At 45.1% G+C, this 25,800-nt stretch overlaps 1 protein-coding gene across 1 annotated transcript; it reads right to left on the reverse strand.

Annotated features, from left to right (window-relative positions):
* Window positions 1-18,642: 18,642 nt before the first annotated feature.
* LOC148875620 (G-type lectin S-receptor-like serine/threonine-protein kinase At4g27290) lies at window positions 18,643-24,464 on the reverse strand. The gene is made up of 7 exons (XM_088964960.1): window positions 22,985-24,464; window positions 20,553-20,675; window positions 20,268-20,434; window positions 19,916-20,126; window positions 19,536-19,773; window positions 19,289-19,439; window positions 18,643-19,189 (listed from the first exon to the last, which is right to left on the reverse strand). The coding sequence occupies exons 1-7, from the start codon at window positions 24,291-24,293 to the stop codon at window positions 18,878-18,880; spliced, it is 2,511 nt and encodes an 836-aa protein (XP_088821086.1). The 5' UTR covers window positions 24,294-24,464; the 3' UTR covers window positions 18,643-18,877.
* Between the last annotated feature and the right edge of the window lie 1,336 nt (window positions 24,465-25,800).

Here is a 25,800-nt window from a genome sequence, read left to right on the forward strand (position 1 = left end):
GATATTTTTGCATGATCGACAACAAAAATGCCCGATATAGACCCCTCTATCATTACTCATAAGCTGAATGTCAACCCTTTAGTCAAACCAGTTAGGTTGAGGAATGAGGAATAGGAATCTCACCCCAGAGAGGTGGAGGATAGTTGACAAAGAAATCAGGAAGCTTCTCACAGCATACTTTGTTAGAGAGGTCCAGTAATCAAGTTGGGTTGCTATCCTAGTGCTCATGAAAAAAAGCTAATGGCAAACGGCACATGTGTGTCGACTACACCAACCTCAACAGAACCTACCCAAAGGATAGTTTCCCGCTCTGCAGAACAGACCGCTTGGTAGACGTAACCTTAGGGCACTATGATTGTACTGCTCTAAAGTAATACCCTCTGGGTTGAAAAATGCTAGAGCAACTTTCTAGCGACTTGTAAATAAAATTTTTTAAATTTAATTGGAAATAAAATTAAAGCGTATGCTGATGACATGGTTGTGAAGACTCAATTTTCTAATTCTTTGATTTCTGATCTAAATTCTATTTTTGAAATTTTAAGAAAATATAGCATGAAGCTTAACCCGAACAAGTGTGACTTCGGGGTCACGCAGGGAAAATTCCTCGGTTACATAGTGCACCGACGTAGAATCGAAACCAACCCAAATAAAATCTAGGTAACCTTAGATATGAGGCCAAATAGGTCAATAAAAGAAGTCCAAAAACTAAAAGGTTGTATAATCGCCCTAAACCGGTTTATGTCTAAGTAGGTTGAGCGGTGTCTACCATTCTTCAAGGCCATAAAGAAAAACAAAAATTTTGAGTGGACCGAGGAGTGCCAGCCTGTGTTCGATGATCTCATAAGGTATCTGAGTTCACCTTCACTATTACCTAGACTAGAACCAGGAGATGAGCTAAAACTTTACTTCTTTGTTGTTGACGAGATAGTTAGCTCGGTATTAATTCAAGAAGTGGATAGGGTGTAGCAACTTGCCTATTATATAAGTAAAGTTTTACATGTAGTTGAGACCATGTACCCTGATATAGAAAAGTTGGCCTTTGTGTTGGTATTGGTAGGTCAGAAGTTGCACCCATAGTTTCAAGCCCATACTATTGTAGTCCTAATCGATTAACCTCTTAGGCACATTTTTTAGAAGTCCAAGGTCTCAAGAAGACAGATGAAGTGGGTCATCGAGTTAAGCAAATATGACATCCGGTTTGAGTCGTGCCAAGCAATCAAAGTGCAGGTCCTGGTTGACTTTGTCGTCGAGTGTACATTCAGCACACAGAACCCTGGAGTGGCTGAACTTGCTACCACTTTGGAGGAAACTACCAATGTGACACCCGACCCGACCTGGAACGAGGAGCCCTAGATCCTCCATGTGGATGGCTCATCCAACCAATGTGGAAGCGGAACTAGGCTGATATCTATGGGTCTAGCAAGGTGAAGTTGGAGTATGCCCTCTAGTTTACATTCGAAGCTTTGAACAATGAAGCAGAGTATGAGGCACTAATAGCCAAACTGTCATTAGTGAGGGAGGTTGATACAAAGCACCTCATGGTATGTCATGGTTCTCAATTGGTAGTGAACCAAGTGAAGAATGGGCAGTATGAGGCCAATGATCCCACCATATCAATTTATTTGACCAAGGTGAGAGAGCTCCTTCCTGACTTCCGCTCCTGGTACATTCAACAAATTCCAAGGACCAATAACACAAAAGGCCTATGCTTTTTCAAAGTTGGCCAATGCAACAGAAATTACAAGAACAATCTATGTTGAAGACCTTCTGTGACCCAGCATAGAGAGGGTGGTAGAAGGGGTTGCTTCTGTTTTGGATGTTGAGCTGAGCTGGTGGATCTTCTCGTTGACTACTTACGCCACAGGACCCTACCAACAGACTACAACGTAGCTCGAAGTATAGAGCATCAATCAGCTCACTACGTCATCATTGGCGAGCAGTTGTACTATAGGTCATTTACATTCACCTACAAGTGATGCTTGTGTCCAATCAGGACAAGCCTGTGAGATCCATGAGGGTCTTTGCAGAGGGCACCTAGGGGTAGGGCGCTTACCTAGAAAGCACTAAAGCAGGAATATTACTGGCCTACAATGATGGCAGACGCACTCAAAGTCATTTGGAGGTGTGATAACTGCCAGAGGCATGCTAACATACCACACTAGCCAGCCGCCGACCTAAGATACCTAACCAACTCATAACCATTCACTTAGTGGGGGATTGACATCCTCGGTCCTTTCCCACTTGTGACCAAGGAAAGAAGGTTCTTGGTTATGATGGTTGACAATTTCACTAAGTGGGTGGAAATCGAGCCACTGGTATCCATCACAACCCAGAATGTATAGAATTTTTTTCTAGAACAGCATTGTTTGCAGATTCAGAGTCCCTAAAAGTATTGATATCAAAGAACGGGAAGTAGTTTGAGGACATCAAATTCCAGAATTGGTGTGTCGAGATGAGGATCTAATAGAATTTCACCTCGATAGCTCATCCCCAAGAAAACGGGTAGGCTGAGGTAATGAACAAGGCAATCCTTTATGGACTTAAAGCTCAGCTTTCCCAAGCAAAGGATTTGTGGGTGGACGGGTTGCTCAGCATTCTTTGGGCCTACTAAACTACAATCAAAATGGCAACTGGAGAGACTCCCTTCAATCCGATGTATGAGATGGAGGCTATTATCCCCACCGAAATCAAAGTGCCAACCTTGCGGTTTAAAGCTTGTGATGAGAAGACCAACAACAACAAGTTCGAACCAACCTCGACCTAGTGAATAACTTGTTACTATAATGCCCGAGTCAAGAGACACTAATTCCGAGTTGGCAACCTAGTACTCTGAAAAGTTATGGTACCTGAGCCCAGTGCAGGAAAGCTAGGACAGAACTAGGAAGGTCCCTATAGAGTACTTAGGGTAATTGGTGAAGGAACATATGAGCTCGAGGCATTGGAGGGGAGGCAGGTACCTCGTGCCTGGAACGTGGATAACCTAAGAGATACTACATTATTTGAGCTAGGGTGTTCGACATCCACAACTTCTAAAAATTTCATTGTGTAAAAAGAGACCACCTACCTCGGCAACCTGGTCAAGCCGACCTACATTATGGAGCACGTTGACTAAACTACATCTGAAAGGGGATGCCAAGTCACTCTTAGCCTAAAGGCCCCTTGTGCTGACCTGGCAATGACGTCGGTAGTTCGATATCCCATACTATGCTTAGCCGCTTTGGCACCTAGGTGTTTCAGGTCATTATGCCATACTATGCCTAGTCACTTTGGCACCTAGGCACTTTGGGTTAAAATCCCATACTTAGTATATTTTTTTTTAAGTTTTAGGTGTAAAGAAAGAAGACATGAGGCATTCAAAAAGCCAAATTTCATTAAAGACAAAGTTTAAGTTACATCATCATAAGAAAAAAGAAAGTTTTCTCAGACCTAGCTTGGAAGCTCGTCACATTACATATTTATAGGGGATCCAAGAAAAGAGGCAAAATGATTCAAACATCACATGGCTCCTTGTCCCCATCATCGGCCACCTTGGCAGCATTGATGTCAGCCCTGGCAGCTCCTTCGCCAAACCTGTCTTCTTCGTCCTCAGAATCAGGCTCCAAATCAACCTAATCCATCATCTCATTTGTGCAATCCAAGGACTTTATCAAAGAAAGTTCGAGCTCGGAGTACACCAACCCCACTAGCATCCAACATAGCTTGAAGCCTTAGTGAAAAGTGTCGGTGCCAAACTCTTCCCTCTCCTGTAGTAACTCTAGCGAAGTTTTGAACTCCTTGATAGCTTGGACCCTGGAAGCTTGAACCTTGTCGAGGAGCTGTGGCTCGCATTCAATGAAGTGAGTGTCCTTTTGCAACTCCTCTTGAGCATTTGGACATGAAGTTCCAGCTCACCAATCCGGTTTCGATCAGAGACCAACTCATTTTTTAGCTCATCGATGAAGGAAACAGTTCATTCAACCCGAGACTAGTACTCGTTTGCTGCCAACTCGGCAGATTCATCCCTCGCTAGACACCTTTCAGATTGCTTGACTAAGGAGTGAATCAATGTGTTCGCCTACAAAAGAAAACATGAGCTAAGTATGGAACACAGATTGGGAATAGAACGTTGAGGAGATTGGGAACTTACCATCATGAGGTAGCGCATCACTTTGCCACTGAGCTCGCCAGGGCGTGCTTCACTAAGTTTAGTGACCTCCTTGTGGAAGACAACCTCCTTGCTCTTGATCAGGGCTGTGCAAAAGTCCATGATGGTTCACCTCCGCTTAGGAGCTTCCTCCGCACCTAAACTACAAGTCGTCGGGGCCCTAGGTGGTAGATGGCAGCGCCTCGAATGTCTAGGCTGCCTCAGTCTCCAATGAGGTCCTCTCCAAATGATCTTCTTTGACCAAATTGACCACTAGGACCACCTTGGTAGCATTTGGCACTATGGGCATGGGAGTCGATGCCTGAGGTGCATCCTTGTGGGCCAGCTTTCTCTTCTTCCTCCTCATGTTCTGAAGTTGCCCAGCAGTTGGAATGCTCAACATGTCTCCTACACGGGAAGCCTAAGATTTAGTCAAACTAAAACAAAGAAAGAAATGAAATGCCCGAACTTGTCTACTAGGTTCCGCACTCTAGCTTGCACATGCTCGCTCAAATCTTCTCCATTGTCTATCACTCCCTCTCTCCAAGATATCAAGAAGGGCCACCTAGTAGACAATTCAAGGAAGAAGTACTTGCTCTTCCAAGCCAACACTTTAGAAGGAAACTCGTGCAGAATCTTGTACCTGGGCCAGTAAGACAAGTAGTAACTAACCTTACCCAAGGTGCTAGCAGGGTTCTGCTTTATTTGGCAGAGGCCAACAAAGGTCTTAATATCTAGAGGAAGGCTGGTATGGAAGCAGATGGAGATTGTACCGACTAGAGTATGGATGGGGTTCAGGTGCAACTGACCAACTGACATTATAATAATTTAGGACCTTGGGAATAAAAGGATGGAGAGGAAACTAGAGACTTGCCTCCAAAGCCTCCTCAAAAATGGTGACCTCATCCTCATCATGCTCCCAAGGAAATGCTCCAATAGGAAAGGAGTAACTGAACTGGTCAAGAATCATATACTAAGCCGTGAGACCATGAATCTTATCAGTAGAAAATTTAGAAGGACCGAAGTGGTCCAGCACTCTGGCCCTAGGTGGCCGATGGGAAGAAAAAGCCCCTTTATGGGAACCTCGTTGGTTCAAGACCAAGGACCCCTCCTCAGCTTAACCGAGTTGCCTCCTCTCCTCAACGGACTCACCACTAGACATAATGGAAAATAGCAAGGAAAAAAGCAAAGGAAGACAACTCACCTAAGGAATGAAATGATCGACCTCACCGACCTAATTGATGACTTTGACAACACCATGCTTCGTGACCTTGATAGCAACTAGAACTTAGTTAGGGACGAAGGAAATGGGTCCCTAAGGGCCCTATTTATAATTGCCTAAGCTAAGCATTGATGGTCCAGATTGAACAAATCCAACGGTTCCTAGGGGTGCAATTGTTCGTATTCCGAGGTGAAAACAGTTGAGCGCATTTTTTACGTTCGTGGAGCTTAAACATCGTGTGATGCCTATGCATGCCTGAGATGTGACCTCGCCCCCAAAGTTGAGCCAGTTGAGTCAACTAAGTTTGAACTATTGGTTAAACCATGCCTGAACTAAAGACTAGGCCAAATCCTTTTAGCTTGACGATACTCTCGCCCTAAGTTGACCACATCGGGCTTGGTAGTGGAGGGCAATTGATGAGGGATGATTTGGACCGTCAAATGATGTGATGACACATAGAGTGACGGAACAATGTGGTGACACCTCAGCAACCTTGAGAACCTCAGCAATTCTAGTCACCTCGGGCACCTCGAGTCACACATCTAGATCGAGGCTTGGGTAGTTCAACTATAAGCACCAATCTACCCGAGTTCCATGCAATCTCCATCTAGAAGCAAGCCAATCGTCTCTGATCTAGCGCGATCCGGGCACTCCTAGCTGGCGGGGGCCTGGCTTCTAGCTGGCGACGGACAGCACCTGAGAAGAAGAGGAAGATGAAGGATTCCCGGGGAGCTCGCCTAGCAGGAACACACCGACGCTCAAGTTAGAACTCTGAGAGAGAGAATTGTAGAGAATGCAAAGAGAGCTAAGAGTGCAGATAGTGCGAAATCAATTACCTTTGCCCCTTGGGGGTCGGGGCCCTTTTATGCTGAAACTCTGTCAAATCAGGCGTAACCGCCTCTGTCTCTCTGCCACAGCCATTACTGCCAGAGCTGAGGTGGTGGGCACAGGTAGTCGTTGCAGAGTACAGACCTGCCAAGCGTGAGACACCTTTCAGAGTTGGCAAGCACGACGCCGCCTGACGAAAGACGTGGGTGTAGCCTCTAGATTTGGTAGGTGCTATTGTTAGGCAGATCTTTTCTGTAAGTTATCGAGCTACCCCATGCCGAGCTGTCTTGTGCTAAGCTACCCTGTGCCGAGATGCTAGTGATGCACCAAGATACTTCTACTCGAGGCGGGCCTTGAGGCAAGTACGGACAGGAGTGCTAATAGTGTTTACCTGAAGTGTCACCAATTCGGGATGCTTTTTAACTAGGGATCTTAGATCGAGGTGTTCCCTTCTCGGGAAGGAGGAGCTCGGGAGCTCCTTGGGAGGAGCTTGGGACTTACTTAAGAGGATCTTTGGACTCCTCGCTTGGAGGGACCCCGGAGTGCTCCACCCTTAGGAGAGAGATCGGGGCAAGCAGGGCATCACTTTGTAGCGAGCTACCACTTCTACCGAGCTATCAGGATGGGCTTCATCGAGTTCAATACGCCGAGTTGCGGCTAGGCTATCATGCTGAGGTGTCTCTTATGTCGAGTCATGCCCACGTGTCCCCCTGTCAAGAGGTCAGGCCAAATCACTCTCCATCAATTTCCCCCCACTCCCCGTGCTAGGGGTCTTGACCCAGCGCGGGGAGTTCACAGTGTGACAGGTGGATTTGGCTCAGAGTTCAGGTCGTCTTGTCAAGCAGCTTGTTAGTCAGACCAGTTTGTTGTTTGGCTCAATCAAGGGTAACCCAAGATGCGTACAGCTCACGCGCGGACATCACGTGATCTATAAATGCCACGGACGTCAAAAAATGCACTAAACTGATTTCACCTTGGGGGTTGCGTAGCTGGATTTATTGAGAGCCGTCAGATCGTATTGATCTTGACCGTTGATGCCCGAGCATAGCAGCTATAAGTAGTGGGCATCCTGGGTCATTTTTCCTCACCACAAGTTCTTAGCATTCGCCCTGAGCTCGCGTCTAAGATCTTCAGCTCGGGTTCTCCAGTTCGTCAAGTTTTCCCAATTCGGTTGCGTTCTTTTGGTGAGTCCCCCTAGCTTCCTTTTTCAGTTTGTTTCTTCCTTTCGTTAGGATGTCTAGCTTTGATAGCCTCTTAGATGAGCCCAAGGTGGGTACCTCAGCTTAGGGTGACCCTTCCGAGGTCCAGTCTTCTCATGAGGTGCGGGAGGCCTCTGGCAATTTGGCAACCACCTCTCACCAAGGTTGGATACCGGATAAGTTCGATCCTTCCACCATGACCCTGGAGAGACTTCAGTCTCTTATACAACAGTATAACCTTCCCAGGGAGTACACCTACAGCCTACCCGCGGGTAACTTCCCTTGGGAGCACGGTCACGACGAGATCGTGATCTTCCGGGAGCAGCTCGTAGCCAAGCTCCGCCTTCCTCTTCACCCTCTCATTGTAGAAATCTTAAAACATTTCAATGTCACCATAGACCAACTCCACCCGAACTCCATCCGTAACGTGGTCGGGACCATCTCCCTTTGCTTTGACTACGCCCTTCCCCTAAACTTAGACATTTTTTTGTCAATCTTGTCAATACAAAAGAATGCTTCGCGCGTTCTTCCCGAGCACAGGCGGGCCTACTACCTGTCTCCTCACCTAGGCTACAAATTATTACACAAGCTTCCCAGCAAAGTCCTGGCCTGGAAACAGGACTACTTTGTAGTCCGAAACACCGTGGGGTGGCCCTTCCCTACTCATTGGAGGGCGGCTATTCAGGACTCCGGCATTATGCTAGACCGGGAGACAAGGAAGACGCTCTAGTCTTGGGCAGAGCTCGGGTTTGATTACAGGGATTATATTGCCGAGAGCAAGCTCATACAGGTCGGCTTAAGCCCGGGTAGGTCGTCTTACTTAGAGTTAGTACTTTAACTTAGTAGCTAGGATTTTTGAGTTATTGATGTCGAGCTTTGTTGCAAGACCCATGGAGCAGCAGCTCAAAGGAGAGAGACTCTTTCGAAAAATGAAATGAAGAAGCGAGCTGCCAAGAGAGCTTGTGTTGAGTCTCCGTAGGACCCTACCTCCGAGCCCAAGTTTCCTGATGCTCCCCCGGTCATTGACTTAGAGGAGGAGAACTTGCCACCTCGGCAGCCTGAGATGATGGCAGAGCCTGTTCCAGAGGCAGCTGTGGAGCCCGAAGCCACTACCAAAGCCACTGCTGAAGTTGTTGCTGAAGCCTCTACTGAGCCCACTCCTCATCCCGCGGTGCAGCTTTCGGAAGAGCAAAGGGTCTATATATGCCGAGGAGGTCACTGACTGGCCCAACCTCACACATGCTCAACTTGGAGCCCAGGCTGCTACCCACTGACTGGGCCGACCTCTTTTGATAGGTGAACTCCACTGTGCACGCCTTAACCCTTCAATCCGAGAGGCACCTGAAGCGAGCTCTGGCTGTTGAGGACTCAACTCGTGTAGCCCACACCGATCTGAGGGCAGCTCGTAGCCAAATCCATCGGTTGGAGAGCGATACCACAACCCAGAAGAACGTCATTGAAGCACTGATGGCGGAGAAGGAAGAGCTGCTACGCGAGAAAGAGGGGTTGCGGCGCGAGGTTGACACCCTCAGGGTGGACAAGGGGGCCCTGGAGCACGAGGTGGAGAACCTCAAGGCAGACAAGGGGGCCTTGGAGCATGAGGTGGAGAACCTCAAAGCTGATGTTGAGGAGCGAACTGAGATCCTCACTCAGGCCATCGGGGAGGCCAAGGTCAAGGCCATCAAGGACAACGTCAGGTCGGATGAGTTTGACTCGGTGCTGGTGGAGGCCTACCGCAAGGGCTTCAAGCTTAGCAGCTGTCTGATCAAGCGTGACTTCCCGCAGCTCGACACGAGCGTCATCACCACCTCGCGGATTACAAACAATATAGCCCGCCAGGCCACGGAAGACCCGGATTTTGAAGAGTCTGATGCTATCGACCTAGCTGAAGCTCATGAGGAAGTCCCAAGCAAAAATGACGAGTCCCCGAAGTAGTTAATGTGGTCCTTGTACTTCAAACCTACGAGCTCAATTTTTTATTTTTTTGAGCTCATTGTAATAGAACTCTTCAGTAATGAAATTTGCCTTTTTGCTAAGTGTTGTGCACTTTACTCTTTTGCCGAAGTGGCTATTTTGTCCGAACTGTTAGAGTTAAGTGCTCGAAGTGGGGTTTCTTAACTGTCATCACCCCGAATTGTCTCCCAGTACTTAGTAGGTGTGATTTTATAATGTACACCGAGGTGAGCGACATAGTAAGGCATATGCCCGACCTGTCTACACCTGGGTTACTTGAATTGACACCGGTTGTCCCTAGCGAGTCTAACCTATTGTGTACCAGGGCGGGCTATGCATCGTAGGGTTCACACCCGAGCTGCCTGCTTCCTTGGCATTAATACTTGGCCTATGTTGATGAGGTGGTAGGTCTTGTATGGCGCCAAGGACCTCAGTTAACTCGGCATTTTAGCCCTTAGGCTGGGGGAGTGACTTATAGTCCACTCTCCTAGAGTTTGCCCATGCCGAAGAGGCGACTGGGTCTTATAGTGCCGAGGTCTTCATTAGCTCGGCATTTTGGCCCTTAGGCTCCGGGAGCGACTATGGTCCACCCCCTTCTAGAGTTTGCCCATGCCAAAGAGGTGACTGGGTCTTGTAATGCTGAGGTCTTCATTAGCTCGGCATTTTGGCCCTTAGGCTCGGAGAGCGACTTGTACTCCACTCAGCTCGGTAATTTACAAGTAATATTGTCTTAAGTTGACAATATTCCATGCCCGAGGTACTTGTTTCCCCTCTAGGGTTTTGAGCTCATACGTTCCTTCCCCAAATAATCGCTTTACTCAGTAGGGTCCTTCCCAATTTGGGCTAAGATTACCAACACCGAGCTCAGGTACCATAACCTTACGAATAACCAGGTCTCCGACGCGGAGGTTCCACTTCTTGACCCTGGCGTTATAGTACCGAGCTACTCTCTGTTGGTACCGTGGTCCTAATGTATGCGAGGTCGCGTACCTCGTCAAGTAGGTTGAGGTTAGTGCGTAGTTCATCTTCGTTTGTTTTGTCGTCATACACTTCTAGACGTAGCGTGGGGACCTTGATCTCAGTTGGGATGACTGCCTCGGTGCCATAAGTGAGGTTGAAGGGGGTCTCGCTTGTTGCAGTCTTCGCCGTGGTCTGATAAGCCCATTGTACACTGGGTAGCTCATCTACCCATAATCCTTTAGCTCGATCGAGGCGTGCCTTCAGTCCACGGAGAATGGCTTTGTTCGTGACCTCCGCTTGGCCGTTTGCTTGAGGGTGCGTCATCGAGGTGAAGTTTTGTTGAATTCCCATATCTTTGCACCAGTTCTAGAATTTAATATCTTCGAACTGCTTACCATTGTCAGAGATCAGTACCCGGGGTAGTCCGAAATGGCAAACTATATTCTTCTAGAAGAAGTTCTGCACATTTCACGCTATGATTGTTGTGAGAGGTTCAGCTTCTACCCACTTAGTGGAATAATCATCTGCCACCACTAAGAACCTCCTCTGCCCTTTCGCTGGTGGAAATGGTCCGAGTATATAGATCCCCCACTGTGTGAAGGGCCACGGGCTGGTGAGATACTTCAGGTCGGTGGCAGGCTGGTGGTGGATGTTGGCATGCTTCTGGCACTTGTCACATCTTCTGACGAGCTCGATCGCATCTGCCTTCATCGTTAGCCAGTAATATCCCTGTTGTAATGCTTTCTGGGTGAGAGGCTTGCCCCCCAAGTGTCCGTCACACAGGCCCTCATGAGTGTCGCGGAGCACGAGTTCGGCCTCGAAAGGTCGCAAGCAGGGCTGATAGGGGAGCGTGTAAGATCTTCGGCACAGTCATTCATCTATCATGACGTATTTGACTGCCTGACGCTCTACCCTTCTGGCGGCATTACGGTCTGCAGGTAGGGTTCTGTGCAGTAGGAAGCTCATGAGCGGATCAGTCTAGTTCAGCTCTGCTTGAACGACAGGAGCGACCTCCTCTGCCCCCCGAGAATGCTAGGCCGAGGCAGGTTCTCTATGTACACGGTTCTCATGGTGTTATCACTCGTGCTGGCTAACTGGGACAGGGCGTCGGCCTTAGCATTCTCAGATCTCAAGATTTGCTTGATGAAGTGAGACTGGAAGTTGAGCATAGCCTCTCTGACTTTGGCTAAATAGGTAATCATGCTTGGCTCGCGAGCTTCATATTCACCTGTAACTTAGTTGACCATGAGCTGAGAATCACTACAGACGATGATGTGCTTGGATTTTACTTTGTTTGTTAGAGCTAGCCTGGCTATTAACGCTTCGTACTCTGCTTCATTGTTGGACGTCGCGAACTCAAAGCGTAGCACGTACTCCAGTTTCAAACCGCTCAGCCCATACAGAATGATTCTAGCTCCGCTGCCCTACTGGTTTGATGAGCCATCCATGTGAAGGATCCAGGGCTCCTCATCCCAGTTTGGGTTCGATCTCACTAGGAGAGAAGCCGCACTGGTTGCTTACTCACGGTGCTCGAACTCAACCGAGCTGGGGAGTTTGATGCTGAAAGTGCATTCCATGACAAAGTCAGCTAAGGCTTGGACTTTGATTGCAGTTCACGGCTTATACTAGAGGTCATACTCACTGAGTTCGATGGCCCACTTCGTCAACCTACCAAAGACCTCGGGCTTGAGCAAGACTTGCCTTAGAGGCTTGTTGGTGAGGACGATGACAGTATGAGCATGGAAGTACGGGCGGAGCTTCCGAGCTGCAATTACTAGCGCGTACGCCAACTTTTCGATCTCTGGATACCTCATCTCTACACCCTGCAACACTTTGCTAACATAGTAGATAGGTCGTTGGACCCGATCTACCTCTTTTATTAGTACCGAGCTGACTACCTCGTCACTCACGGAGAAGTATAGTTCCAAAGTATCTCCTACCTCGGTTCGGGTCAAGGTTGGGATGTGGGTGAGGTACTTTTTGAGCTCATCGAATGCGAGCTAGCACTCTTCAGTCCATTCAAAGCCTTTTGCTTTTAATTGCCATAAAGAAAGGCAAGTAGCAATCTGCTGATTTGGAAATGAAGCGGCTCAGAGCGGCTATACGACCATTCAACCTCTGAACCTCCTTCAATTTCTGGGGTGCTCTCATATCTAGGATGGCCTTGATTTTTTCAAGGTTGGCCTCAATGCCATGTTGGTTGACGATGTACCCTAGGAATTTACCCGAGGTGACACCGAAGACACACTTGTTCAGGTTTAATTTCATGTTAAACTTACGCAAAATTTCAAAAACAGAATGCAAGTCTTATATTAAATCATGTGAAAACTGGGTTTTGACGACCATGCCATCTACATAACATTCCACTTTTCTACCAATTAATGGCTCAAACAATTTATTTACAAGTCTTTGAAAGGTAGCCCCGGCATTTTTTAGTCCAAAGGGCATGACCTTGTAACAGTACAGGCCTAGTTCAGTTATAAAATCTATTCTTTCCTCGTCGACAGGGTCCATTCTTATCTGGTTATAGCCCGAGTAGGCGTCCAAGAAACTCAGCAACTCGTGCCCTGAGGTCGCGTCCAAGCTCGGTTCAGGTCGGTATAATCGACGCACATGCGCCATTTACCGTTGGCCTTCTTTACCAGGACTGGGTTGGCTAGCTTGGGTAATGGACCTGTCTGATAAAGTTGGCTGCGAGGAGCTTCCCGACCTCCTCGTCAACTGCTCTCCAGCGCTCTGGGGCTAAGTTGCGTTTCTTTTGTCTAACGGGCCTAACTATAGGATCAGTATTTAGCCTGTGAGTTATGATGTTAGGGTCTATGTCGGGCATCTCTGCCGCGGACCATGCAAAAACATCTAAATTTTCAAGTAAAAAACTTACCAGTTGAGATCGCAGAGGCTCCTTGACTGAAGCGCCGATCTGGAGTGTCCAAGATGGGTCCTCTGCCGAAGTCAGGACAGAGGCAGTCTCTTCCATGGGTGCAGCTCGCTCTTCGCATTGCTCCGTAGGTCACTCCAGCTCGAAGTCGTCGGCCACCTTGGCTTTCCCTTTGAGGGCGGCGACGTAGCACTTACGAGACTCGAGCTGATTGCCTCGCGCTACCCCAACTCCGAAGTCCGTGGGGAACTTCATCGCCAAATAATAGGTGGAGACCACTGCACATAGAACATGGGTGATGGGCCGACCTATTATGGCGTTGTACGGGGAGGGAGTTGTAACCACCAAGAAGTCATGGTTGAGCCTTACTATGCTAGGCCAAGTGCCGACCTCCACAGGTACTGTGATTCTCCCCAGGGGCCTGACTTCCTCTCCGCTGAAGCCTACCAAGGGAGTATTTGCCGGCTTGAAATCATTCTCTTGGAGTTGTAGCTTGTTGAATGCTGCCTTGAAAAGAATGTCTGTTGAGCTGCCGGAGTTGACGAAGACACGCTTGACTTTGAAGTCGTTAATCCTTATCTTTATGACGAGCGCATCATCGTGGGGGTAGTGGACCCCACGCGCATCGTCCTCTGTGAAGAAGATCAAGTCTTCTGTCCTTGGCCGCTTTGAGGAATTCTGCTCCTCCCTTCTGACCTTGCGAGCTGATGTCCGAGCTATAGCCCGCGACGATCGATCCTCTGACGATCACATGAATAGTCCCCCGAACTGGTCTCTCTTCCGGGGGCTACCTCTGTAGCTGCTCTGCTTGCCTGCTGGATTCGGGAGCATCTCTACTTTACTCCCCCTGCCGACCTGCTTTATTATTACTGTATTGTACAAAATTTCTTAAGTATCAACGACGGATGAGCCCTTCTATCTCGTCGCGGAGGTTTTTACAATTCTCGGTACTATGACTGTCATCTTTATGAAAACTACAATACTGATTCTGATTTCTTACATTAAGGTCCCCTCTCAGCCGGGGTGGCCACTTCACATACGGGGCGTCTTTGATCGTCATAAGGATCTTGGCCCGCTTCGCGTTCAGGGGTGTGTAGTTCGTCCTTTCTACTGACAGAGCTCGGAAAGGCTAACCCGGCCTTGCCCCTCGAGCTGGGTCTTCCTTCTTCTTGCTGTCCTCGTGGGTTGAGGACTCTGCTTCCCTTTTCCTTTTCTTAGGGACCTGCTCACCCTTCTGGTTGATCTCCTCCTTCGTCCCTATAAACTGGTCCGCGAGCTTGAGAAACTCGGTTATAGTCTTCGGCCTATTGACAACCACGTGCCACTTGAACTCTTTGTGTGTGATACCTCTCTTGGCTGCTGTAAGCTGCACTGCGGGGTCCAGGTCGGGTATCTGCAAACAAGCGTCATTGAACCGCTTGATGCAACTCCAGATGGACTCCCCTTCTCTCTGAACTATGCCAAGGAGGCTCTCTTGGGTTCTCGGGCACCGCTTGCTAGTGACAAAATGAGAGGTAAAGACCTACACGAACTGCGCCCAGCTTTTTATTGACCCGGGCGCAAAGTTCTTGTACCATGTGCGGGCTGCTCCTTTGAAAGTGGTGGAGAAGGCCACGCACATGCAGGACTCACTGGCCCTAGCCAAGTGCATCTGCGACTGGAAGGCGTCGACGTTGTCATTTGGATCGAACGATCCATCATACTTATCCAAAGGGGGGACCTTGAAGTCCTTAGGCAGGGACGGCTAGAAGTTCTAGAGACAGGGGGGACGAAACTGAGAGGAGTGAAGTGGCTTTCACTTTGTCCGAGCTTACCTCTTCCTTACTCTTAAGCTCGGACAGGTTGTGAGTGGCAGTTCGGCGAGCTCGACGACATCTCCGCTGCTTCTTCGTTGGCTCGGCATTAGTACTACTTGCTTCTGTGTTGCCGAGCTCGATGGGCCCAAGGAGGGGCTCGGACTGCTATTGATGGTTGTGAGCTGAAGGGCCTTGTCTAAAGTCCGCGGCCAGGACCTCGAACTAGTTCTCGGCAAACGGATGCTCAGACTATGAAGGCCGAGGTGATGCGGGTCTGACTGGCTGAGAGGCCCCCAACCTGACTATAGGCTGCAAGGTGGGGGGAGTAACTTGTCTTTCCCTCTTGCCATGGGATGAGACCTGGCTCTTGAGAGGGTTCTGAGTTTGGGAGGTCTCTCCTCGGCGGGGGTGACGCTCGTTGTGATGACGGGGTGTCGAGGTGGAACTTGCTGTTGAGGCTGAGGCAGCGGTGGGAATTGCTGCTGGTACTACTATTGGTAGACGTGGTGAAGCATCTACTGCTGGTACAACTAGAACTGGTGGACCTGCTGCATTTGAGCTTGCATAGCTTGCACGCAGTGTACCAAGTTTTCTAGGTGGCTCTGTCCGATCACCGGGAGAACTGATGACTCTGCAAAGGTCACCTCTACCGGCGAAGGGAGTGGAGCATTTACTGGCGCCATGAACTGAGGCGCACTCAGGGTAGGGACTCCGTCCGCGGAGAGGGGTACAGTGAATTGGCCAATGCAGACGGTAGGGAGCTAAGGTCGTTCCCCGGAGGTGTTTTGGTCGGCACTTCGTCCGGCGTTGCTGGAGGAAGCCATTGAAGTCTTATTGAAAGTTGTAGTGTTTGGTGGAGTAAGGCTTTTTGAAGCGATTCCCACAGACGGTGTCAAATGATGCAGCGTGATCCGGGCACTCCTAGTTGGCGGGAGCCAAGCCCCTAGCTGGCGACGGACAGCACCTGAGAAGAAGAGGAAGATGAAGGATTCCCAGGGAGCTTGCCTGGCGGGAACACTCAAACGCTCAAGTTAGAACTCTGAGAGAGAGAATTGCAGAGAATGCAAAGAGAGCTAAGAGTGCAGATTGCACGAAATCAATTACCTTTGCCCCTTGGGAGTCGGGGCCCTTTTATGTTGAAACTCTGTCAAATCAGGCGTAACCGCCTCTATCAAGTCAGGCGTAACTACCTCTGTCTCTCTGTCGTAGCCGTTACTACCAGAGCCGAGGTGGTGGGCGCAGGTAGCTGTTGCAGAGTACGGACCTGCCAGGCGTGAGACACCTTTCAGAGTTGGCAGGCACGATGCCGCCTGACGAGAGACATGGGCGCAACCTCCAGATTCGGCAGGTACTGCTGTCAGGCAGATCTTTTCTGTAAGTTACCGAGCTATCAGGATGGGCTCCGACGAGTTCATTACACCGAGTTTCGGCCAGGCTATCATACTGAGGTGTCACTTATGTCAAGTCATGCCCACGTGTCCCCCTGTCATGAGGTCGGGCCAAATCACCCTCCATCAGTCTCCATTCTCCTCGGGATCATAGCCCCACGTTAATGGAATTTATCTTCTCCCTGCTCAATTCGGAAGGACCTAGATAAGCCTTATTGGCTTACTCGGAGTCCATCTTTGGATGCGAAACCAACTCTGGACTAGACGAGCCAATGATCTTGGACACACATCATGAGGCCTACATCAGTTCGCCTATATAAAGGCTTTGCCTCTAGTCTCAAAAGGTACATGCGATTAAACTCTCTAATTCTCTTGCAATCTAAACTTTCAAGATCTCTCAAACCTCCAAATTGCTAACTCAAGTATTGGAGTGCCCACACTAGGTAAAGCACCCTAGACATTGATATCATTATCCACACGTCCAATCTGTCCTCCAATAGGGAGCACCAGATCACGCTACAGCACATAATAATAGTAAAAATAAAATGAACCAAAGATAAAAGCCAATACTCCCCATTTGGCATAACACTTGTAGCAAATCTAAATGCATGTGTGGCTTAAAGTAGCATGTCACTTGTAGCATTAAGTCTGTATACATCTTTTGGAAAGAGCACAAAACTGATTCCTTTACTAGCAAAGCTAATTGATGGGGTAGAACTGACCTCCAATAAGACCGTAATGCATGATAGCCTCGTGAGAATAATAAACACCTTGGACATTCCCAACAATTGCCCAGTTCGAGGTACCTTGATGGTGAGTGATGAAGGCCAGCCTGACATGTGAGCTGATCTAAGTAACCAAAGAAGCATATCTTGTCAAGTCGAATTAGCACCAAAAGAAATATATTGGAGCTAAAGCACGTGTGTATAAAGACAACCACCTTGGCGTTGCAGTCATCTCATGCCCACTGTCTTTTGGTAGGCACTGTGCTTCCTCCATGTACGCATGAAACTGGCATGCGAATCCATGAATCCACCAAGTGTCTCCTCTATTACCACTATGGCCCCATGCACTTTTCAGTAAGTTAATTATTAGGGTAAATGCAATTATTTAGATAAGTTTTTTCTGGAAAATATTTATTGGGATAAGTACATTTACCTATGTTCTTTTATTTTCTAGGTAAATAATGCAACGACTATTTTAACCATAAAAATCCATTATTAAAAAGAGCATTTTTGTTCCATTCAAATATTAACAACTTCCCCCCTACGTGCGAAAGTTATTTATCCACTTTGAAAATGGATACTGCTCCCGACATAAATCTGAAAAAATGAGCATAGGATTCTTGGTCAATGAGAACCAAAATCCCATTGACTAACTTTCCCCCCTCTCAAAATTCAAAAAAAAGAATGCCCCCATGTATTAATTGGCACGGATGTCCTTGCCTATATAAAGGTAAATTCCAAAGTTCACAAGGTAGTTGGACAGCTCAGCCCATTACAAATTTGAACGTCGGAGTCCCAAGCCCGGATATCACCCCAGGCTTTTTGACTTGTTTTTCTTTGCAGGTCATCACCTTCCATCTACACCGATTTCTTGTCACAGTGCTGGGAGATTTTGATCTTCATCACTAATATTTTCTTTAATCTCAATTTGTAGCGGTGCAACATGTGGCACGTCAGTCCCAACCTAATCCTAAAATGTTAGGTCGGATTGAATGGGAGCATTCCCTTCTGTTTAAAAAGAGCCTAATCTTTTTTTTTTTTTTCTTTTTCCCAGCATCTACTAACTTATTAATTGATAATATCTTATGTAATCTTGTTAAGGCTCAGTTTGGGAAGAGTGATCATTACTGAAACCATGTCCCACACATTAAAGAGTTAAAGACATGATCATATATAACTCATCAAAAAGAAGGAAAAAAAAAAAAGAAAAACTATACATCTAGAGGATGCCGCCTGCAGGAACCTTATAGTAATTAAAAGTTGTTAAAAATTAAAGTGACCAGAATTCATCCAAGACTCGCAGCCATTAATATGGTTGATCATCTGTAAACCGAGTTTTGAAGATTCCCATGGGGCTCTAGAATCCAAAATGCAAAGTAATTTCCTATATGCAGAATAAATTGGAATTGGAGGATAATCAATTAACAGGGTATAGGGGGCTGTTATAGACAGAAAACACTGCTAACTAAACGAGGTGGATCCTTTTGGAGGGATTTTCTATCCTTCTTGAATGGACAGTCTGATGATACTGTTAACTATATCGATCATTTCTTACAGTAAACCATGGAGATGATGCAACAAGCAAACCTTGATTTTGTATTTCATATATACCTTTTATTTTTCACCTCTAAAAGATAGATCAGGTGATGCTACTACAATTCCCTCACAAGATCAATAAGTATGGTTTTCCTATAAATAAACGAATCTGAGAGTAAAACTAAACGACGAATTCATGAGGTACATGTAGCTCAATTTTGCCTTGTGTGTCCTCGCGGAGTTGTCCCACAATAGTGACCACTAAGGGTCTATCGACCTTCTAATACCGTAGCACTTAAATCATTTGCAATAGAAGATTCCTGTTTACTGGAAGATGAGTCTGTCATTACAGGATACCTTTGTGCAAAAAACCCAGGCTGCTGAGGTTTGGCCAATGCACACTCGCTGCTCAACATCAAAACCACAGACGCCATGGTCGGCCTATCCTCCGTGTTCTGTTGAACACACAAGAGACCCACATGGATGCATCTTAGTACCTCTACCTCATCCCCACAACATGAATCCCTCATTGACGGATCTATCAACTCCATTGCTCTGCCTTCATTCCATAGTGACCATGTCTGAAACAAAATAGTCATCAATTAAGGAGATGAAGGATTGTTTACGTACACACAGATCGATCTATCGTTTCCTTTTCTTTTGGTTGTAGCCATACTTACGTGCCCAAGAAGGTTTAGTTGAAATTCTGGATGACAAAATCCCCTGTTCCTTTTTCCACTTATTATCTCCAACACTATAACGCCGAAGCTATACACATCCGATTTCACCGAGAAGATTCCATCTATGGCATACTCGGGGGGCATGTAACCACTACATTGCAACAACAAAGAATTAAATTAATTATATTTGTGTTTGCGAAAAATGGGGATTTAAATTTAGAGCTGGAGATGAGATGGTAGCACTCACAATGTCCCCACCACTCTGTTAGTTTCTGCTTCTATTTGATCACCTCCAAAAATTCTTGCCATGCCAAAGTCTGATATCTTTGGCTCCATTTTGCCATCTAACAGAATGTTGCTTGTTTTTAGATCTCTATGAATGATTCGTAGCCTGGAATCCTGATGTAGATAAAGGAGTCCTCTAGCAATTCCCAGAATTATGCGGAGTCGCAATTTCCAATTCAATAATTTGCTTCTCGCCTGATCTGTAGCCAGCCAATGTAAATTGGAAGTAATAAATTAATATTGAATCAGTGAAAATCTTCTCTGGAGGCCATGCTTACATGTAAAGTAGTGAACAAATGCATGGGAACGAATTATTTGGAGAGCAAATGAGGTGGTACATACCAAATATAAAATGGTCTAAACTTTGGTTGTCCATGTACTCATAAATCAGCATCCTTTCTTCAGCATGAATGCAACAACCAAGGAGCCTAACAAGATTCCTGTGTTGAAGCTTTGAAATTAAAATAACCTCGTTCTTGAACTCTTCTGGTCCTTGTAACGAAGTTTTGGAGAGCCTCTTCACAGCTATTTGTTGTCCGTCTGGGAACTTACCCTATATATACATATTTATAGACAGATGCCCGCCGGCCATTTAATTACTTTTTACAGTGAGATTTAATATTATCCTATATATAGATATATATATATGTAACTGTGTTTTACTGTGAATTCAGTGTACCAAGTTCCAGTTTACCATGTAAACGGGGCCAAAGCCACCCTCTCCAAGTTTGCTTTTGTCTGAGAAGTTGTGGGTAGCCGTTGCTATAGTGACAAAATCGAAGGAAGGTAGCTCGAGATTGTCCATATGACTTTCATCCAAGAGACTTCTGTCTGTAACGCTTTCAGCAATATTACCTAATTCTGGAGAAAGGAAGCGAGTACATTAACGACTTCTTGGCCCTGAGCCCTGAGGCTTAAGATTAACATTGCATGCAACTAGCTAGCATTTCTTGGAGTGGGCGAGTTAATATCATCGTACCTTTGGATTTGGTCTTCTTCTTCCTCCAGATGATGCAGAAGCCACAGCAACCCAAGAGAAGCACCGCTAAGGTTACTGTGATGGCGACTACCAGTTTCAAACGTTTCTCCGTCCTCGAAGCATCTTCACACACAAAAATTTATATGAATGCCAAGACATGCTGCATACTGCAATTGTTATATGGTAATGAATGATGGTCATGCAAAATTAACGCTTAGCATTCATTTATCATTCATTGGCTCAAAAACAGTATATATACAAAAAAAGAAGAAAAAAAAAAAAACATGATAGTTAAATACGTACTCAATAACAATGAGAGTGAGAGTGCCCTCATTGGATCGTCATTCTTAAATTAAGAGCCAAATCTCATATCACCTCTATACACCATTTTAGACGTTTACCATATACATATATGATTAATCTGAACTAGCCCAGACACGTATGAATTGTATAAATACACACATAGATATATTTAGCTTATTATACTTCTAAATTGAGCTATAAAACCCAAAGCAAACGAAAGGCAAATGTAATCAATACGTCCGAGACTGAACAAGCCTTCTTGAGCCCACACAAGCTCAGACACAACCTTAATTTAAGTTATTTTGGGTTTAACTCTGGTTGGGCTGGGCCTGGATCCAAAGTTAAAATGTCAGGATTGGGCCTAGGGATGGCCCTAACCAAACTGCCCAAATTTCGTCCATAATCCAGTGTGATTTGGTTTTTGTCTGAATTTTAAAAGAATGGAAAGATGCTTTTATGGGATTTTCTGAAAGCAAAAACCCTGCACACAATATGATTACCCACATATGGTAAAATATCTTTCCTTGAATTTATGTGTAAGAAGATATGAAATGTGTGGTTGGATGCGGTGTGGGAAAAAATTTTGACTCCAGATTATCGGCCCATGAGAATTCTGCTCATATTTACTCACAAGTCACAACACACTACCTCGTGAATTGGAAACATCTACCCTTACATAATGTTACATATATTACATAAGAGGGTGACTCAAAAATTTTGCTTTCAAGAAATCCAGCTGGGTCAATTCGATGGGCGGTGGCATCGTTCAGGCTGAAGACGGACTTGACCAGTCCGTGTGTATAGAAATTAGAGTTGGCCTTTCTCTTAATGACCAGCAACGGTATTTATTCATTTCTGCGATAGGACAAAGATGACACTGGAAGGTCTGACCGTCTGAGTGACCTACTTGTCACTCCACTAGTTGAAATAAACATTATTCGGCTTTCGATTCACGGTCAGCATTTATCGGTGGAGTCAAAGATTTCCAAGGGTACTGAACAGTAAAAATCCTAGAAGGATTATCTATTTGGCTGTTAGTCTGTTCGGTTAAGTTCATAAGGAAAGCGAAGCAAAAGAAAAGAAAAAGGGTGCATTTATCACTCAAAAATTACGTGTCATAATCTATGGGCGGTGTATGCTCAGGCCCCATTTTATCATGGTTGGGCTTTTCAAAGCCATAAAGCTTGAGAAAAAGACTCCTTGTTGTTTTTTGGTTTGGTCGTTCGGTAAAGTGATTTTTGAAAGCCATATTCCTCTATAAGTTGGAACTCCAGAAAGATAAAAAAATAATAATAATAAGAGGCTTTAAATTTCTTTATTCCAATGCCTAGCTTTGAGCTTCCATTCTAAAACCTAGAAATCTTTCTTGCTTGAATCAAATAAAAATAGATTTTATCACCCCATTATAGGTTGAATGGTCCAACCATCCGGTTCAATTGTTTGGCTTTTTCAATTAAAATATTAAAAAATACAAATGGTTTTAGATTATATACTTAAAGTTTTTCTTTTAATTTTTTTATACCAAAATAAGCTTAAAATAATAAATATTATAGGTTGTAACATGAGTATGAACATGTAAGTTTGATAAATCAACAACTTCAAGAATTGGGCTACCTAAAAATCTGTTTTAGCTACTAATTTTGCGTTTTGTTGGGTTGACCCGTCCGGTTAGTCCATGTTTGAGAATGGTTGTAAAATGTGTTATTAATAAGGCAACTAGCAGACACCGTTGCTAATTTTCCATCATTATGAGATCAAAAGCAAGGATTTAGAGAGTAGTATAACCAAACAAGTCTTCCAAACTATATTATTGTCTTTTGTAGGCTGAAGAGATCTTGAGTATCTCAACTTTGAAAAATCTTTTAACATCCAAACAGCGGATTCTGTTTTTCCCAAAAGCCAAAACAACCAAAGTTATTCTAATGGTAATTTATGAGTGGCTCATCCGCCAACTGCCAACGCGAATTCATGTCTACCCTAGCTAACCCCACAATGGTGAAGCAGAGTACAGGTGTGTTAATTACTTTACTCTGGTTAAAGGTCAATGATGCAGAGGATTCAAATTCCTCTCATGCAGGTTTGCAACGGAGATGACCGGTGGGAAGTGGGAAGAGAAAGTAATTCCTTACCTAAGTCTGAAGCAGCCACTCGAATGTAGAGCTCTTGTCCACCTCCATTACTTGGAAACTGTTTAATATCGATCAAATCACCGAACCAGAGAACACATCCGCTGCCTCTTTCAGTAACGTCAAAATTTGCATAAGCAGTACATGAACAGTTTCTCAGGCATTCTGCCTTGCATTCCTCAAGATTCATGCTCTTGTTCAACCAAGTATGTTCCGCATCCGGCAATTTCACACTTTTAACTATTAAGAACCCCTCCCCCTTTCCCTTGCCGCAATCCAAGGATGTCTGGTGTGTGCATCCATCGGACCAAATCATTGAGTTCCAAGCAGCCGGAGATTTAGGCTTGAACCCCTTCAAACACTTGCAGTATGGCGATGCATTCATGTCGCAATTACTGTATGCACCGCAGGCGCCATACTCGTCACAGAATTCTTTTGGCAGCTTAAAGTAAAATTCCCATTTCTGTTGCCGATCATCCCAGTAGAGGCGTTCAAACTGGCCGCTGTCGTGGCTCATTTCTAGGACGGTTCTCGAAAGAATACTGCCATTGATGGGTTGGTACAGGAAGGATACCTCCTCCTCGTTGAACGTAAAGTGGTAAGTAAACATCGCGTTATCTTTCATACTATGAGATGCTCCACTAAACCCTCGCCCATTCCATGGTCCACTTCTGTAACGTTTTCTGGATCTAATCCACATGACTGCTTCTGGGTCTGCGTAAAGTTCCATCCCATGAGTAATCTCTCCAGGAGAAGGATCATCTTCACTCTTCCACGCTGACAGACGCCGATTTAGTCCCGTCTTCAAGTCCCATCCCATTTTCATTCCAGGTAGTAAAGTATCACAAGGATAATCGAAGCTCTGCCACAAAAAGTTTTGATCTGGGTTACCGCCTTTCCCGTCGCTCAGAACAAGATTTCCAGACCCTAGGAGCCGTAGTATTAGACTCTCTGTTTTTGCTACTGCTTTTGATGAATTCGACGACCAGAAGAGGCTATTTGTTTTATTGACAAGGACAATATTTCCCTCGTCGTCAATCTTTAAAACCCCTGTGGAATCTGTAAGCGGGTTGTCTCTGTTTGCAACCCAAACAACTGTTTGAGTTGGGATATTCTTGTACCAGATCCCCACGTAGCGGTTGGATTTTCCTGGACTGAAGAAACCCAATACGAAGATTCCATTTTGAGAAACTAAACTCTGCCCATCACTGATAGATTTAGATCGAGTAATGAAGTCAGCAGCGATGGAGGTTCCAGAGAAGAAACAGAGAAAAGCAGAGCAGGAAATAAGAAAATAAAAGCCGGCAGCCATTGGTTCTGATTTGCCTATTCGCTTGCTCTGGCTCTGAAAGACTGAAATCCTCAAAATTCAGAATGTGAAGAACTGTAGGTGCATAAGCTACATGCATTAAAAATTGTCAAGGCTGGTCATTGCTCGTTGATTGATTTGACAAGTTACAGATCACAATTTGCAAACCGTTGCAGGTATTGCAGGAAATATCATACAGCTTGTATATAAAATACATTTGTTATACTTTTCAAACGCTTTAATGCAGACAGAGACAGAGACGGACAGAGACAATTAATTTTCAGCCTTTCCATCCAACTCGAGCAGACAGAGACAGACAAGTAGAGACTTGTGTGCAGCGAATCCTGCTGGACAAATTAAAGCATAAATGAACACTGAATATGCCACTGTTTCGTATTCATGGGTCGAATTACTTGGTTCAAAACTGGAGAAGTATTTGGATATGAATGGTTGATAATATCAAGCACAAAATGCGTAAAAAAATGGGTCCTTGATGTTTTGCCACATGGGAGGCTCTTAGTAAACTCGTTGGATAAGTTTAGCAAGAGAAATGATGTTCTAAACTTAGCTCCATTACATCTAATGAGCTTCCACTTCCAGCACAAAATTTAGCATATTTAGTGTTACCATGGTTGCATCACTTGTTTGCAACTCCGAATTAAAATAAAACGTCATTGAAGGAAGGAAAATTTAAAGCATCGTATCAAATTTTTTTATTAGTAGGGGAAATTTCACTTGGGTCTAGTGTCACTTCGGTTCTCAAATTTTAAAATGTTATAATTTAATATCTGAATTTTTAAAATGTGTTAATTTAGTATTTGTCATTAATCAGTCCGTTAATCAGTCAATAAGTGTTATTTGAAAAGACAAATATTCTTTGAGTAGCATCTAATTTTCTTTATCAACCATTCAAACGATGATAAAAAATGATCAGTCCCAAATTTTTGCCTCTTTTGTTCAAAAAAGTTGGGGTTACTAGAATGCCCATTGAGACGTAACCCCAACTTTCTTAAATAAAAGAGATAAAAATTTGAAACTGCTCATTTTTATCAACATGTGGATAATTGATAAAGAAAATTAGATGACACACAAAGGGCATTTGTATCTTTTCAAATGTCACATAATGGTTGGTTAACAGAGTAGTTAATGACAAATACTGGATTGACACATTTTGAAAGTTCGAATACTGAATTGTTGCGTTTTAAAATTTAGGGACCAAAGTGGCACTAGGCCCAAAATACAAGGTACTAATCGAGAACTTTCCCTTATTATTATTTCCTTCACATTTCACACTGGTGTGTCCATTTTTAATTAGAGGTTTAAAAGAAAGTGCTTAGATATTGATAGAAGGAAAACATAGTTTTTATTTTCTTTTCTCTACCTTTATTTTTATTATTTACATCCAAAAATTTGTAGTAGTACATATATGGTGGTATCCATGTCATGTTTTGTTTGTTTGCAATGGGCACACTAGATGTGTATAATATATTGAGAATTTAGGGGGCATTCT

The sequence above is a fragment of the Nelumbo lutea genome, chromosome 1 (assembly GCF_056320005.1).
Source record: "Nelumbo lutea isolate HS-2025 chromosome 1, American lotus-T2T, whole genome shotgun sequence".
NCBI classification, from domain to species: domain Eukaryota; kingdom Viridiplantae; phylum Streptophyta; class Magnoliopsida; order Proteales; family Nelumbonaceae; genus Nelumbo; species Nelumbo lutea.

What these genes read in the sequence shown, in the direction of transcription:
- LOC148875620 (XM_088964960.1), bottom strand. Translation starts at nt 24,293, where the DNA reads ATGGCTGCCGGCTTTTATTTTCTTATTTCCTGCTCTGCTTTTCTCTGT. An exon ending in GCTTTGGCCCCGTTTACATG is followed by an intron (nt 20,127 to 20,267) that starts GTAAACTGGAAC and finishes ATGTATATATAG; the next exon opens with GGTAAGTTCCCAGACGGACA. An exon ending in AACTAAACCTTCTTGGGCAC is followed by an intron (nt 19,190 to 19,288) that starts GTAAGTATGGCT and finishes ATTTTGTTTCAG; the next exon opens with ACATGGTCACTATGGAATGA.